Source organism: Barbatula barbatula (genome assembly GCF_947034865.1).
Source record: "Barbatula barbatula genome assembly, chromosome: 12".
In the NCBI taxonomy this organism is placed as follows: Eukaryota; Metazoa; Chordata; class Actinopteri; order Cypriniformes; family Nemacheilidae; genus Barbatula; species Barbatula barbatula.
The window spans coordinates 16,811,484-16,825,792 of NC_136775.1; the positions used below are offsets into that span (position 1 = coordinate 16,811,484).

The 14,309-nt window shown below is 39.6% G+C and overlaps 1 protein-coding gene across 1 annotated transcript in view; it reads right to left on the reverse strand.

Annotated features, from left to right (window-relative positions):
- The window catches only part of adcy2a (adenylate cyclase 2a), a gene marked incomplete at its 5' end in the record, with an annotated part of 95,200 nt that extends 89,253 nt beyond the window's left edge, over positions 1-5,947 (reverse strand). Inside the window, 2 exons of the mRNA XM_079470160.1 lie at positions 631-828; positions 5,588-5,947. Of these exons, the coding sequence (XP_079326286.1) occupies positions 631-828; positions 5,588-5,947 (558 nt within the window). The remainder of the gene's footprint in view (positions 1-630; positions 829-5,587) is intronic.
- Between the last annotated feature and the right edge of the window lie 8,362 nt (positions 5,948-14,309).

Below are 14,309 nucleotides of genomic sequence, written 5' to 3' on the forward strand. Positions count from 1 at the left end.
TGTTGTTCTGTTGTTTGCAAAAATGATATATTAAAAGCAACCTTTGTTTGCATTTTTAATGGCTCACAGACGCGCATCCATTTTCATTTAATTCAATTGTAATTTAAGATTTCAAATAGGGCTGTGAAACGATTACAAATGATTTTTGAACATGATCTGTTTGTCCATGTGAACTCTGTAAATGTAATATTTTTGAGGGGCTGAATCTTGTGTTGTAAGATATGAATGGGGGGAAACGTTGCCGCTGCCTTTACAATCAGCGTGTATCTTGTTTTCTGCATGCAACAAAATCAACAATCAACTTAAGCACATAATACATCACTGTCTGATTCCTGTGTAAATAAACTAAATCCACTCCTGGCCTCATTCAAAACTCAAAGCTCCGAATATGACTTCTGTGCCACCTATGAAAACGTGTCCACAAAAGCAAATCCAACCAGAATTTAATTAGCTCATCAGGGGCCGGGGAGGGGGGGCGTCCCACATATCATTCCACCCTCTCCACTTGACCGAGAAGAACGCATTTCTCACTGTCCCACCAGCTCTCATGAATACATCACTTGAGATATATCAGCTAAAGGGCCCCTGAATAAAAACAACCTCGGGGGGTCGATAACGCACTCGTCTTACCTGATCCCAGGGACAGATGATGCCTCCGAAAAACATAAAGAGGTAACCCATGGCAACCAGACAGGCCCAGATCACCAGGGAGAAAACCCGGAGCAGCTTCTTGAAGATGGACTCGATGCAAACCAGGACGAAGATCGTGAGGAAAATAGCCAGCGCGGTGGGGACGGTGATTACGAAAGCGACGTGATCCTCGATATCCTGCGGAGAAATGGCAGCGTTACACAAAGACCTTTAAATGCTCCCTCCGACAGCCACTGGATAACAGTTCATCTGATAAACCACCGACTGACAATCAAGGCAAAGCCCCACAGAGCCTTCTGGCAAACCCGTTCCGCTTTGACTTTTGCTCGGCGATAAAACAAACGTATGTTGGAGCTGTTACAGTATCTCTAGGTGACACGGTGTCCCTTGTCATGCACATGCATTACTATCGTTAACTACGGTAGCGATATCAATAACTTTCATAATACTTTGTACTTTAATACTGTATTGGAACAACATGACCTATTTTCTTTCGGTTTGTCTACTGAATTTTCTTTATTTTCCAAACAGATCTGATAAAGATTCCTATCAGGCACTGGTCAATAAAACACACAGTAACGTCCCAAGCTCACGTCATCACTTAACCCGATGTTGCCGCTTCGGGATGTCAGGATGCTAAAGCAAACAAAGCGATGTTTTGATAGCAATACAAAGCCACAGAGTTAAACCTTTTAGGGAAAATCACACATATGGCTTTCCTGTAGCTCGGTGGTTAGAGCATGGCATTAGCACAGCCAAGTTCATGGATTACACATACTAAGAAACAAAGGTATAGTATAATGCAATAAAGTTTCCATTGGATAAAAGCGTCAGCCGAATGCACACATGTAAAATATACACAGCTGCACGTTGACTTTCATCAACTTTCTCTCATACAGTATCTTCCGCATATAATTGCACTTTCTCATAATAAATATAGCCCCGTTGTAGCTTTGCAATAACAAGTTTCAGCTAAATCTGTAAATATTCTGCTTCCAAACCAAAGATTGTTACATAAGCAAAAGGAAACTTTGTTTAGTCAACCAGTGCCGTGAGCATTTTTCATGTTCACCATATATTGATTCAACAGTGTTAAGTTCGTTGAGAAAGACTTTGTTCAGAGTGCATTTTATTGGCTGCCCAGCACACGTTCAAAGTTATCCATACAACACACATCTTATTGACTACAGCTTTACGTCTGTTCTCCCATGTGTCTCGCTAATACCTCTTTAAACGTGCTTTTAGTGCTACAAATGTAGGGTAAAGGTATTTATGTGGGTCAGTAAGTTGCCAGCCCGTGACTTTTATAATGCCTGCCCCATCCTTCAGCGTAACCATTAGATAGCTTATGTTCTCCAAGCTTTAAAGGTCCAGTGTGTCGTTTTTTGGATGCTCTTTTGACAGAAATGCAATATGATATACATTACAATGTCTTCAGAGGTGTATAAAAACCTTATATAATGAAGCGTTATGTTTTTATTACCTCAGAATGAGCTATATCTATTTACATACACCGCGGGTCCCCATAAACGGAATGTTGTTGCCATATCGCCATGTTGTTTTTTACAGTTGCCCTAAACTGACAAACTGCTCTATAGTGTGTTTCGTAAATACATCATCTTCTTCGGCAAAGAAGCGAAAATGTGACAACATCTTAGTTCAGCGTCACCCACCGTAATGCTTCAAAATGGAGGGTTAGAGGAATCAACTGGTTGCAATTCACAACTTCACCGCTAGAGGCCGCTAAAATCTCCACATTGCTCCGTTTATAGTCTTTTCAAAGGAAAAATGTGACATTGCGAAACGAAAAAGAAAAACTAGAAAAAAATATATTATTAACAGTCTATTGCACTTTTATTTTTACACTTAAAATGGAATTGCTAGAAAAATGATATATTGTATTCATTTGTAACATGAAGCCGGCTACTTGCTGCTGAACATTACAATTATCTAAAAGAAAAGTATTTGAACTGTAGCCTATATATGTATATTGCCGCAGGACAAAATGTATCATATATGATATATATATCTTTTTTTAAATCACCAGAAAACATATTGGAATATGGCAATGTCTGACTGGTTTTTCATACATCACTTCTTTATTATATCACATGTGAGACAAATCATGCCGAGCAGAAAAATCCCTCACAGTGACATTCATTTCTCTTCTAGCCACAATATATGACAACAGTGTCTCTGAATCATGTGAACGTCTTTGTCTTTGCTTCTATACGGCATTGGTAGTTACCACGTCGCAGTAGTGTGCATTTGCATGAAGTTATCAACTTCTATTTAACTCTTTCGATTTCACGTCTTTGTTGAAAGAGATAACGTATTTACGAAACACGCTGTAAAGCAGTTTGTCCGTTTAAGGCTACTGTAGAAACAACATGATGAATTTCAACACAAAACCAAACGATCTGTCGTCGCCAAATAAAAAGAGCGTTTATACATGCTATTATCAGTATATCCACATTCAGTATTGTCTATATGTGAGCCTTTTTTACTTTTTGTTGACAGTCAATCAAGTATTTGAATGAAATTGAATCGAAACCCATTACATGTTCAACTTTAAACTCTCTACCTGGACTCAGTCCTCCCCGTTTCCAGCCCTAACCCCACCCCGGTAAACACAGCTACAATATACTGTGTGAAATAACACGAGCTGACATGGTGCGATTCTGACGATGTGTCTCATCTGGCTGTTTCGCAAATGTAACCTTTCCCCGATTTCTCTCCGCAAACGCCCGCTTCAGAACTCTTCCAAACGCACAAAACCACTAACAGCCCAGAAAAAAACTACAGAGGACTCATGCATAATAGACGGCGCCTGGCTTTCAGAGCACATCAGATATGAAAACCCTGATAAAAATTGCAAAGAGATTCTTTCGAGGTGGATGAAGGTTATACCACAACAGAATCCAGAAGTTATTCCAGAAGCTCCGCCACGTCTGATGTAGTGTGAAAGGATTGAGTTTTGCCGTAACCCACAAGCACCACCCACTACTGAACACCAAGAACCAGGCGGGGGGCACGTTTGCCCAGTGGCCACATCCCGAGGTGAGAGGTTGCGTGAAAACAGGTCTGGGGGAAAGATTCGTCAGGGTTTCGATATACACAAAAAAAAAGAATTCCCTGGGTGTGCGAGAGTGCTCCGAGGTCTTTTCGCAATCAATGCAAAATGTGCAACCAGGGGAATAACAGAGACGGTTGGGCAAACCCGAGGCGGCCTCCACAGCCAATGTGATGGCAGATTTAGGTCAGACAGTCAAAAGAACAGAGAGAAAGTAGCGCAGGCGTCAAGTGTGTGTATCTGCGCTGGGGTTGATGTCATACTGTGAAACGTCGCTTATTTATTCTCTCCCTGATCTCCCTGCCAAAGCACCGAGCTGATTTAATCAGATGAAATGTACGCTACTTGTATTTCCTGCACATTTGAGATATTTCCAAACTACTAGTCTTAAACGCGAGAGGAAAAGCAAACAGAAATCTCAAACAGCGTGGAAGCAGATCTGTATGAATGAATTCTGCCTTTTACAGAGACGGCGATGGAAATACCTCAGAGCTTCTCGGAAAGCCTGTGTAAACCATCTCGCCGTGCGAGCGAGCAAGCGACATCCACACAAAACTTTAATTCAGACAAGCCAGCAACACTGCGGCTTCTGTTTCTCCAGGGCTCCCTGATCCCATTAACACTCCGCATTTGCATAATCTGCATACAGAAGATATTTAGCTTTTAATATTTGAATGGGTTCACTCTAAATTTGCGTGACAAATATACCGTAAAATTACTTTTTTTCTGTAAAACTACAAGATTCAAGGAAATATATTCTTGAGAATTTGCAGTATTTTCCTGTAATTTTACAGTTTTTGAAAAATCATTTTCAAGTTTTTCTTTGACCGCATTTCAAACTAACTATTAGAAAAAAATTCATTTTACATTTCACGAGGAATATCTGTAAAAACACTGAAAAACTATGGGGGAGTGTTGATTCAACTACAAATACAAATGCTGACATAATTTACAGCGATGCGATTTCATTGGTCACAGTCAGGTTTCATCATTCTGCCCATCTTCTCTTTTTGTGCTCCACAAAAGACAGAACAAGGGTTTTGGAACAGTGTGAGAACGAGAAAGTTATGACAAATATTCGATGAGGAATTATAACCCTTTAAATTCCTGTAGTTTAATTGGCAGACCATTACATAAAAAGAAAAGGTTTTGGGTTCAATTGCCCAGAATATCTGCCAAATGTAGAAAATATTACACATTTGAAATGAGAGTATACGTTATTTGCATCTTAATTTTAGCATCCAAATACATGAAGCATGAACTTGATTTATTGTGTTGCTCAGAAAAACAACACTCTTTAGCTGGTTAACACATCATTGTGTGCATTACGAAAGAGATTATTAAGCAAAAGGCTTGAATTCACGTGGATTTGTGTTTTGCTCCAGCTGTGGTAGACTGCAGATGGGATGAAAATGCGAGCGGCTTTTAATGTTGTCAGGTTAATAGTTTCTGCTCGATTCGCTCGGTTTAATTACCCATGACTAAGTCCCTTGATTTCCCCAATATACTTGTTCCCTTTCCTCCCAGACATTGATTATTCTCCGCTCCTTCTTTATGGCTTCACATGAATCACAGAAATGATGCTTTGAAGAGAGAGATTACATACTGCATAATGTAAACAGAAGCATATGCTTGCTGCCTTCAGAACAAACAAATCTGATTGGCTGAAACTCCCTCTGTGATGTGATTTGGGCACAAAATTAATTCACGGATCAAAAAAAGTCCAATATCTACTCAAATTCGGAACACTTTTTTAGCACCCGTCTCAAAAGTTGCTCGCCACAGCATTAAAAGACCTCACTTTCCCTGCATGTTGCTCCAATCCGTTCCCCGTCACCTTCCCCCCGGAGTCCAAACACTCACCAGTCCAGAGGCGAAGAAGACGGCCAGAAGAGCCAGGCACGCGCCCATCACAATGAGAAGCAGAAAAACTATAAGTGGATGCTGCTGGCTCATACAATAGTACGACTCGTACAGCCAGTCCGGGGACCTCTGTCTCTGGCCGCCGGCATCTTCTCCTGCCTGGGAGCTCCTCTCCAGCAGGTAGGTCCTCTTACGCATGGCCTCCCTCCACATGGAGCCGGAGCGCTCCTCCTGTCTGGCGGGCGTCAGCTGGGGTTTGTGAGGGTCCTCGTGCAGGTCCTTCAGATGGAGAACTGATGCTCGGGCTGCGGCGCGCGGCCGGTAAGCCGGCAGGAGGGCTTCCACTGTGGAGCGCAGCATCGCTCAGGCAACATGTTGAAGTGCAGACTGGCAAAATGAGAGTGAGAGGAGAAAAGCATGTGTGTGCGCGAGTATGTATGTGTGAGAGGAAGCGAGAGAGAGAGAGAGAGAGAGAGAGAGGGAGGGTCTGGCTTGAGGCAAGGAGGGATGGTGAGTGAGAGAGGCAGAGAGAAAGAGATGGGAAGAGGCACAGACGGTGCTGTCAAAGATAGTGATGTGCCAGGCTTTGTTGCTTTTCCAAACGACATTGCGCTAATAAAAGCTATTATAGATAACACTGAACATAGCCAGATTCGTTTCATTAGGCAAAATACTTTAAGACAAAAAAAAAAGAGTCAATCGATCAATGTGCTTTAGTTGCAATTTGAAGTATTTATATAAGAGACTTTTTGCACTTACATTTAAAAATATGACTTACTTATTACGGCTTTATTATGGCTATTATTTCACTCTAAAACATAATCAAGTGGTTAAGTAAATATCACAAAAATAAATTTGATTCAAAGTGATTTTCTTTGGTCAAGAATTATTACAAAATTAATTTCTCAAGAAACTTAATATTATTTACATTTTAAAGTAATTAGTGGAATAAAATACATTATATTTTTAATATACCCTTCATATCTTTGGGGAATTCTAAATATTTGTGTTACTCAGATTTATGTTTTACTTAAATGTATTCAATTTAAACAGCATGTTTAAATGATTTCACAGCTTTGAAGTGCACTACATTTTTGAGTGTAAATTGTTTTACAAACAAAAGGAGTAAATCACAGGTAGACTTTTTAGAGTGCATTATATTATTATGATTTTATTATTTATATGATTTTTGTTTGTTTTTAATCATCTATTGACTTTAACAACCATTCGTCCCTCATTGTAATAAACCAACGAATACCCCAAAACATGAAAGAGTTCAAATTATTTGCTAGTGTAAATATGAAATATGTTAATAAGGAAGTGGCTTTTTTGCAGAACACAAAATAAGATATTTTGAAGAATATTGGTAACCAAACAACATCGGAGCCTGTCATGGTTCTGCCTCATCATGTCATGTCTTTCTTGTCTTAGTGGCAGGATCATGACAGAGCCTTGCATCAATAACTTGTACTTGTAGATTTGCGTTGTGCTTGAAATAACATTAAGAACACTGACTTAAATTTGGCAATTACAACAATTTCATTAGTCTTTTGCGAGTCAGGTCACAGCATCTATGTGCAATGTGAGTTCACCATAGTCTAGAAAGCAAGCACTGAAATCTTGAGGGTTCTTTAATAAAAATGAATTTCTATAATATTACTTCCTTGATATGTGTCTATGCTATATACTTGAAATTATTAACGATAACTCAAATGATATTAAATTTTAAATTATCAAAATTTCCCCCCACTTTTTTTGGGTAGAAGTGCCCCTGGCACAGATACACAGTCATGAAGCGCACATATCAAATATTTGATTCCAAAACAAAGAATGTTTGTTCTTATACCAAACTGTCCAAAACTCCATTTTGTGTCCTGTTATGCGTTTTAAATTAAAATAAATCCAAGTTATATATGTGTCACTAATTCCATAATTCAAAATTACTGTTGTGCATTCAAAAATAAATGTCAGCATGCATGTGTGGGGGCCCTCAGGTCTTGACTTTGCTTAGGGCCCCCAAAATGGTAAAGACGCCCCTGAGTAACACTACACATCAACAATGTAATCATCATAAAGAAATATGTAAACATACTGTATATAGGCCAGGTGTGCAAAGTTTTCAATCCAACAAGGGATGTTTAGTCTGAAAGGGCCAAGAATGAAGACATCGTATGATACAAAGGTTTATGACTCTGCCTACAGCATAGAATGATCCAGATCTGAGCTCCTTCCGATCATTGATTAAAATCTCTTGTCGTTTTCTTACCTCCCCCTTCCTCTCCACCTCCCTTCGTCTCCCCATACAGCTTCAAGATCCTGCTTTCTTCCAAATGTCAGGATGGCTTGCAGCCCGCCAGCTTTGTTTATCCATGAAGGTGGATGTCAGATGCTGGTGAGCTTTGCCACTACAAGGAACAGAAAAGCAGACAGAAGTTACAGTCGATATTGGTTTTCCTCGGCTGAAACGACCTGCCATTTATACATGGTATCTCAAAAACAGGTTCAACGCCGACTCAGCTGGATCCTCCAAATGGGCTCCGCTGGGAACGGACAAATCCGTGCTAATCATTTGCTTTCATGTCCACTGTTAAAGCACTGAAGCCCACAACCAAGCTGACAAACATACTGCCTGTCCTATTCATGAGCTAAAAATATATGCCTTTGGTCCCCGTTCGGAGAGGAATTACCACCCACTTTGATACTTCCAAAATCATTCAAGCGTTTACAGGCTGCTTCTGTAGACTTTTACTTTTCCAGCTATTCTGCGTGAACAAAAACGTCTGGCATATTAAAGGCTCTGAAAGCATGAGCCTGCATTTTAATTCCAGCTTCAAGACATGGCACCTGGGATACCTTATTAACCCCTTACAAAACACATTTCACATTACAGAGTAAAAGAGTTTATAAAAGAAGAAACAAAATGGGGTCTTCCAACAGGCGGGTGCATGTTAGATACGGAAAGACTTAAATGTTAACTAGCGACTAAATGTTAGCTAGTCAGCTATTGCCTCATGTTTCTAAGCGTGGAGTAATGTTTGTACGCCAGTCAAGGAATGTCAGGCTTTTTAAATCGGAGCCTCTGTCACGACGACCCTTTATGGGTTCATTTGTGTAACATCGGCTTAATGACCAATGGGTTTGTGCACTTGACACAGATCTTAGCATACAGACACGGGGCAAATAATTGGGTGCGCGGACCTCGACAGACAACATGGGGAGTCTGTAAACAAACACTCAAATGTCATAAATGTTGCGCACAACTATAGAACATGAGCATGATTCCACGTTCCCGTTGTTCAGAGCAAATCATTTATGATTTATCATGATTTTTGCTGAGCCACGACAGTACAAACCCATTTCAAATGTAGCTGGATTCTCATCGAGGAAGCAGCCAATCTCTGCAAATAAGTGACTATCTGCTCTTCAGTGTTTGACCATGAGTCTTCTACTAAACTTTGCAAGCATGGAACCCTAGGCTTTGCCAAGTAAATACCTCTGCCAAGACTCCAGATTAGAAAGGAGGATGCTTATACTCTCCTATCATGTCTAATCAGTTGAAGTTCAGACCCTCGCAGGCTTACAGAGATAAATATACTCAACTGAACTCCTGCAGCTTTGTTTTTTTTTTTGTTGTTATATCATCACAGTAGTTTCAAATGCGAATCAAGAACTGGAACACAAAATATTTGTATTAAAAACTCATCATTGTGTCATAATTGGCCACATTATGTTAATACAGCGTGCAGAATGTGCCATATGCTCCAAGCTGTCTCTTAAGATCAGTAGAAATATGTTAATGAGACCATATGACTCATGGAATAGTTCACATGGACTAATTCTCCTTTTTTAGGTTCCCAGCAACAGCATCAACAAACATACAGTATTCTGTTATACAGTGGACATAAGAAAGCGTTCTGTATAGTGTAGAGCAGGGCGGCCTGTGGGCCAAGTGCGGCCCGCCAATCATCTTTCCCTGGCTCACCATAACATTTCGAATCAGTGGAGAGACTTTAAGAACGGTGTGCTTTAAGAAATGCACGTCCTGATACGCCGCATCTTTAAAAGTCCAAAACCCTGCGACATTCAATACAAAAGTAATTCCCGTGGCTCATAACGATATATTGACGTCTAAGAATGCGCTTCGATTGGTCTGTCCAAGAAACAATGTTATTTACAACGTTAGAAGCCGCAATCCAAAGCCACAGGCCATCGGTTTGTGCACGCGATAGGTCGCGTTCCAAAACGCGTCTAGTGTCCTTGAAAATTACTGCAGGAAGGGGACGCCACGTGTTGTCTCAGAAATAAGGGGCAAACTGTGTTGTTTTTATTACTGCATTCATTATGTACATATTTACGAAAAAACAGCTGTTCATCTCCCTCCAGAACTTGCACTTGCACTGATGGAAAAGTGTTTAATACTCAAATGTTTTTTTTATTTTATACATGCATGCAGCATTTTCAATCTCTGTCAATCTCAATAAATCAGCTTTTTTCTAAATACCTGCTTGCCGATGAGTCTCCAGGGTGGAGCTTCTTTGGATATGCCATTCATCTTTCACACATGCGGATCCTTACACTGCGCTGAAAGATGAAGATTTTACTGTGTTAAAAAGAGAAAATATACAAAGAAAAGACAATCCGAATGGATGGTTTTATCAATATTTGGTCATTCATTGCTTTGATGTGAAACTGAAAATATGACCTATATTCTGTGCCTCTTGTTTAATGCTAAAAAGTTACTTCTTCACAATGCAATGATTCTGGTTGTTCAAGCATATCATTAGCATCAGATTTTGGATGAGTTGAAGTTGTGTACAACGTCTAAATCTAAGGCTCACAAAATATTTGATCAAGTCAACATACTTGTGGAATATACGAATGCAATTCTCTCATTACGTTTCTGAAATTACCAACCCAGCACAGCCGGTCGACTAATTATGCGAGATTAATTATGCATTCATTCATATTTTAATTTCTATTCTGAAAATCTCTGTCCTCATAAGAGAACAGAACAGAAATGACTAAAATATAAAAAGACATGTTCATTTACTTTTTAACTTTTATTTAAAGGTCCAGTGTGACATTTTTGGGCGTGATCTATCGATAGAAATGCTATATAATATCCATAACTATGTGTTCGGAGGTTTATAAAGCACTTACACAATGAAGTGTGGTTTTTATGACCTTAGAATGAGCTATTTCTATCTACATACACCGCGGGTCCCCTTGCATGTGATTCGCCATGTTCTGTCTCCTAGAGTTTTGAAAGGGAGAGATGGAGTGCCGCTAGATTTCACCGACTGGACCTTTAAAGCCACATATAATACATTTTCACGTTAGGCTGTACATAAACAGACTCAGGCAATGCGTTTCAAATACCCACATATGAGACTCACTTGTCTGAGAGAGTCCTTGCGCAAAATAATACGTCATGCGGAGAGAATAATGTGCGTCTTACATTGAGAACCAACACAAATAACCTCTCTCAGCCAGATGAAGGTGATCAGAAGATTGCCTATTGAGATTCATTCAGGTTGTTTTATGCAGCACGAAGGTCGGACAGAAGATGGGAGCTTTATAGTAAATCATTATTTATTTCATTCACTTTTTGTTTCCCACATGGCAAAAGGGGCACATCTAAAGCTATATTCACACAACCACTTGTACGTTTCATTTTTAACTCTAAATAGCCTACTGTGCACATGCAGTCTGGGAGTGAAAAACAAATGTAAAAAACTTGTGTTTTCAAAAACTTGGTAGTTATAATCGTGATTATGGCTCTGTTTATAACTGGTATCAGTAGCGAACCGTGACGTTTCAGCCTTGACCCTCTTCGCACGCGCAAAGAAGTCCCTTTCTTTCAGAGACTTGATAACAAAGTTCATTTCTTCTTCTTTCGCAGTTGTCGTCGATTGGCGAACCAACTTTGTGGCTTCTTCCGCTTTACGAGACTGTTGGTGAACATCACCCAGATGGCGGAAAGTTAGCAAAAAACTAAGCGCGCCCATTTAGAAATTGGTCGGTTTTACTGTCACTCAAAATGAATTGCTCCCATTGATTTACTGTACTGTCAGCAAGCGGTATGCTACTAGAAGGCGCCCAGACTCCGTGTACGCACACGTTCGACTTCTTGCAGCATGCACAGGCTGCAAAGACAGCGCAAGACGTCGCAAAACTGCGACTGATCCGTGATCTTGATTTAGTCTCGTGAGACTTGGAAATCTCCCGTGAATAGAGTCAGGAAGTCAAATATACATATATAATAGGAAAAATCGGCCAACATTTATTGAAAATAGTGTTTTAAATATATTTTTTTACGATAGTTTAGGTCATCACAGAGGGTCTAGAGGGCCCTGAGGGTTCGCTACTGCCTGGTATTAAGATGCGTTTTGGTCGATCAGATCCCAAGTGGATGAATGAGACACATGCCGTTTACACCTAATCCGTCTCTTTCGTCCCATATCAAGGGAGGGATTTTGGGCGAATAAATACTTCAGGCTTTGCAGATCTTTTGATCGAATGGAATTTACATACGAACGCGCTCAGAGATGACAGGAAAACATACCGAAAGTAGTGTTTTTTATTTCTGCACTGGCAGCCGCGATACCTTGTGAACTCTGTAAGTGTATGTTAGGAATGGTGAAAGAATCATTGTGTTTGATACATTTTTTTGTGTCTAAACCAACCTTTTAGGTATTTAGCCGGTAAAGTTTAAATCCTGTCTGGCCAGCTGGCTTCTCTTGTTTACGCATTGTGTCAGTACACTGTAAAAAGTGCCTCAAATATCCTGTTGTGTACTCATTTCTCATAATATGGTTGTTGGTGGAACCATCTATAGTCTTGTGGTTCTTCGAGGAACCGATAAATTTCTTGAATAATCCCATATTCAGTTCTGAAGTGCTTTGTGGGTTATTGAAGAAACTCAAATTCTAAAATATGGTTATTGTAAGATCTGTAACATATAAGTGGTGAGAATGTCTCTTGTACAAGACAGTATCTAGAGGAACCCCATAATTTCTGAATGAAAATGGGATTTTTTGTGATCATTTTGTTGTTTTATAAGAATAAGATTAGTCCAAATTTAGTTTTGGCCCCTGCTTTTGAAACACACATTTAAAAAGCATGCACATGATAAGAAAAGGCTAAACATTATTTAAAAAATTCTCAGCAAGCTCAGCTTGAGATTTCAAGGCATTTATTCTATATTATTTACTATTGAAAATGTCATAATTGTAGACAAAAAAAATTGATTCTAGAGTATGAAGCTTAAACGTAGATCCAAAGACACTGAAATCTGTTGATAAATATTAACTTTTTTTATGCTTTCCATCCAAACAAACGGCAGCTTTCCTTATTCATTATGTGTTTACAGCGCAGTCTTGGGAAACTGTGGCGCCATTGGCCCATTGTCGCAGTATCAATGCTTTTAGCCTTTATGTTGGTGTGTTTGTATTTAACTTTTTCCAGCTCTGCGCAGACCGATCACTGCATGACAAAAGAATGCATAAAGCATTAGAAAAGCATTTACGGAGCAGTCAGTGAGTTGGGGCTCGCTGTCCACTGCTCACCACATGATCACTGTGGTCCCTCAGGGATCGGTGCTTGGATCGCTGCTTTTTTCCATCTACACAACATCCTTGGGACCCATCATACATGCACACGGCCTCTCCTATCACTGTTATGCTGATGACACCCAGATTTACATTTCATTTCACCCAGACGATACCACTGTAGCAGCTTGCATAACAGTCTGCCTAGAAGACATCTCAGCTTGGATGGAAGAGCATCACCTCCAGCTGAACCCTGCCAAGACATTTATTCATTTGGCAGACGCTTTTATCCAAAGCGACTTACAAGTAGTTTTTTTTTCAGTGGCACATTACTGCAGAGCAATCAGGGGTAATGTGCCTTGCTCAAGGTCACTTCTGTCATGACCTGTTGGCACTGAGATTCGAACCAGCAACCTTCTGATCACAAGCCCAACGCTCTAACCACCAGGCCTCTTCTGTGAATACTGACAGACAAATAAAAAAATTAACACTCTCTCTTTCTCTCAACAGGTTGGTCTGGCTTTTGTTGAAACTAGGAACTTTGTATTAGCACCTACTGTACTATTGGTCCTGTAGGACATATCGCTTATTGCTCCCTGAACCCTCTGTAAGTCGCTTTGGATAAAAGCCTCGGCTAAATGACTAAATGTAAATGTAAATACAATTAATTTGACTGATATTGATTTGTTTAAAAAAGAATAAACATCTTATGGCCATTATAATTGTCTAATAAAAGTTTAATACTGTGACAGCCCTATGTATAAAAACTTATTTAAAAGTATACTTCACCCAAACCTGAAAATCATCATTTTCTCCGCCTCATGTCATTCCAAATGACTTTCTTTTAAAGAATTGATGTCCATTTAATAAACACAAACTACAAAGACATTTCTCTAAATCTCATCTTTTGTGCTCTGCAGTAGAAGGAAAGTCATACAGGTTTATAATGACATACGAGTAAATGATGACAGAATTTGCACTTTTGGTTTCAACTATCCCTTTAAGACTCACACTTGTAAATTGTTTTTTTAATCTCATATATGGATTACCTGAGACATGTTTTATTGCATGTGTTTCTCACACATAGGGGGAGCAAGGGAATGTTATTTCTTTTTTGTACTAATCTACTCTACAGTAATGTCAGATTTGGTTTTTATATAACGGCCTAAAGG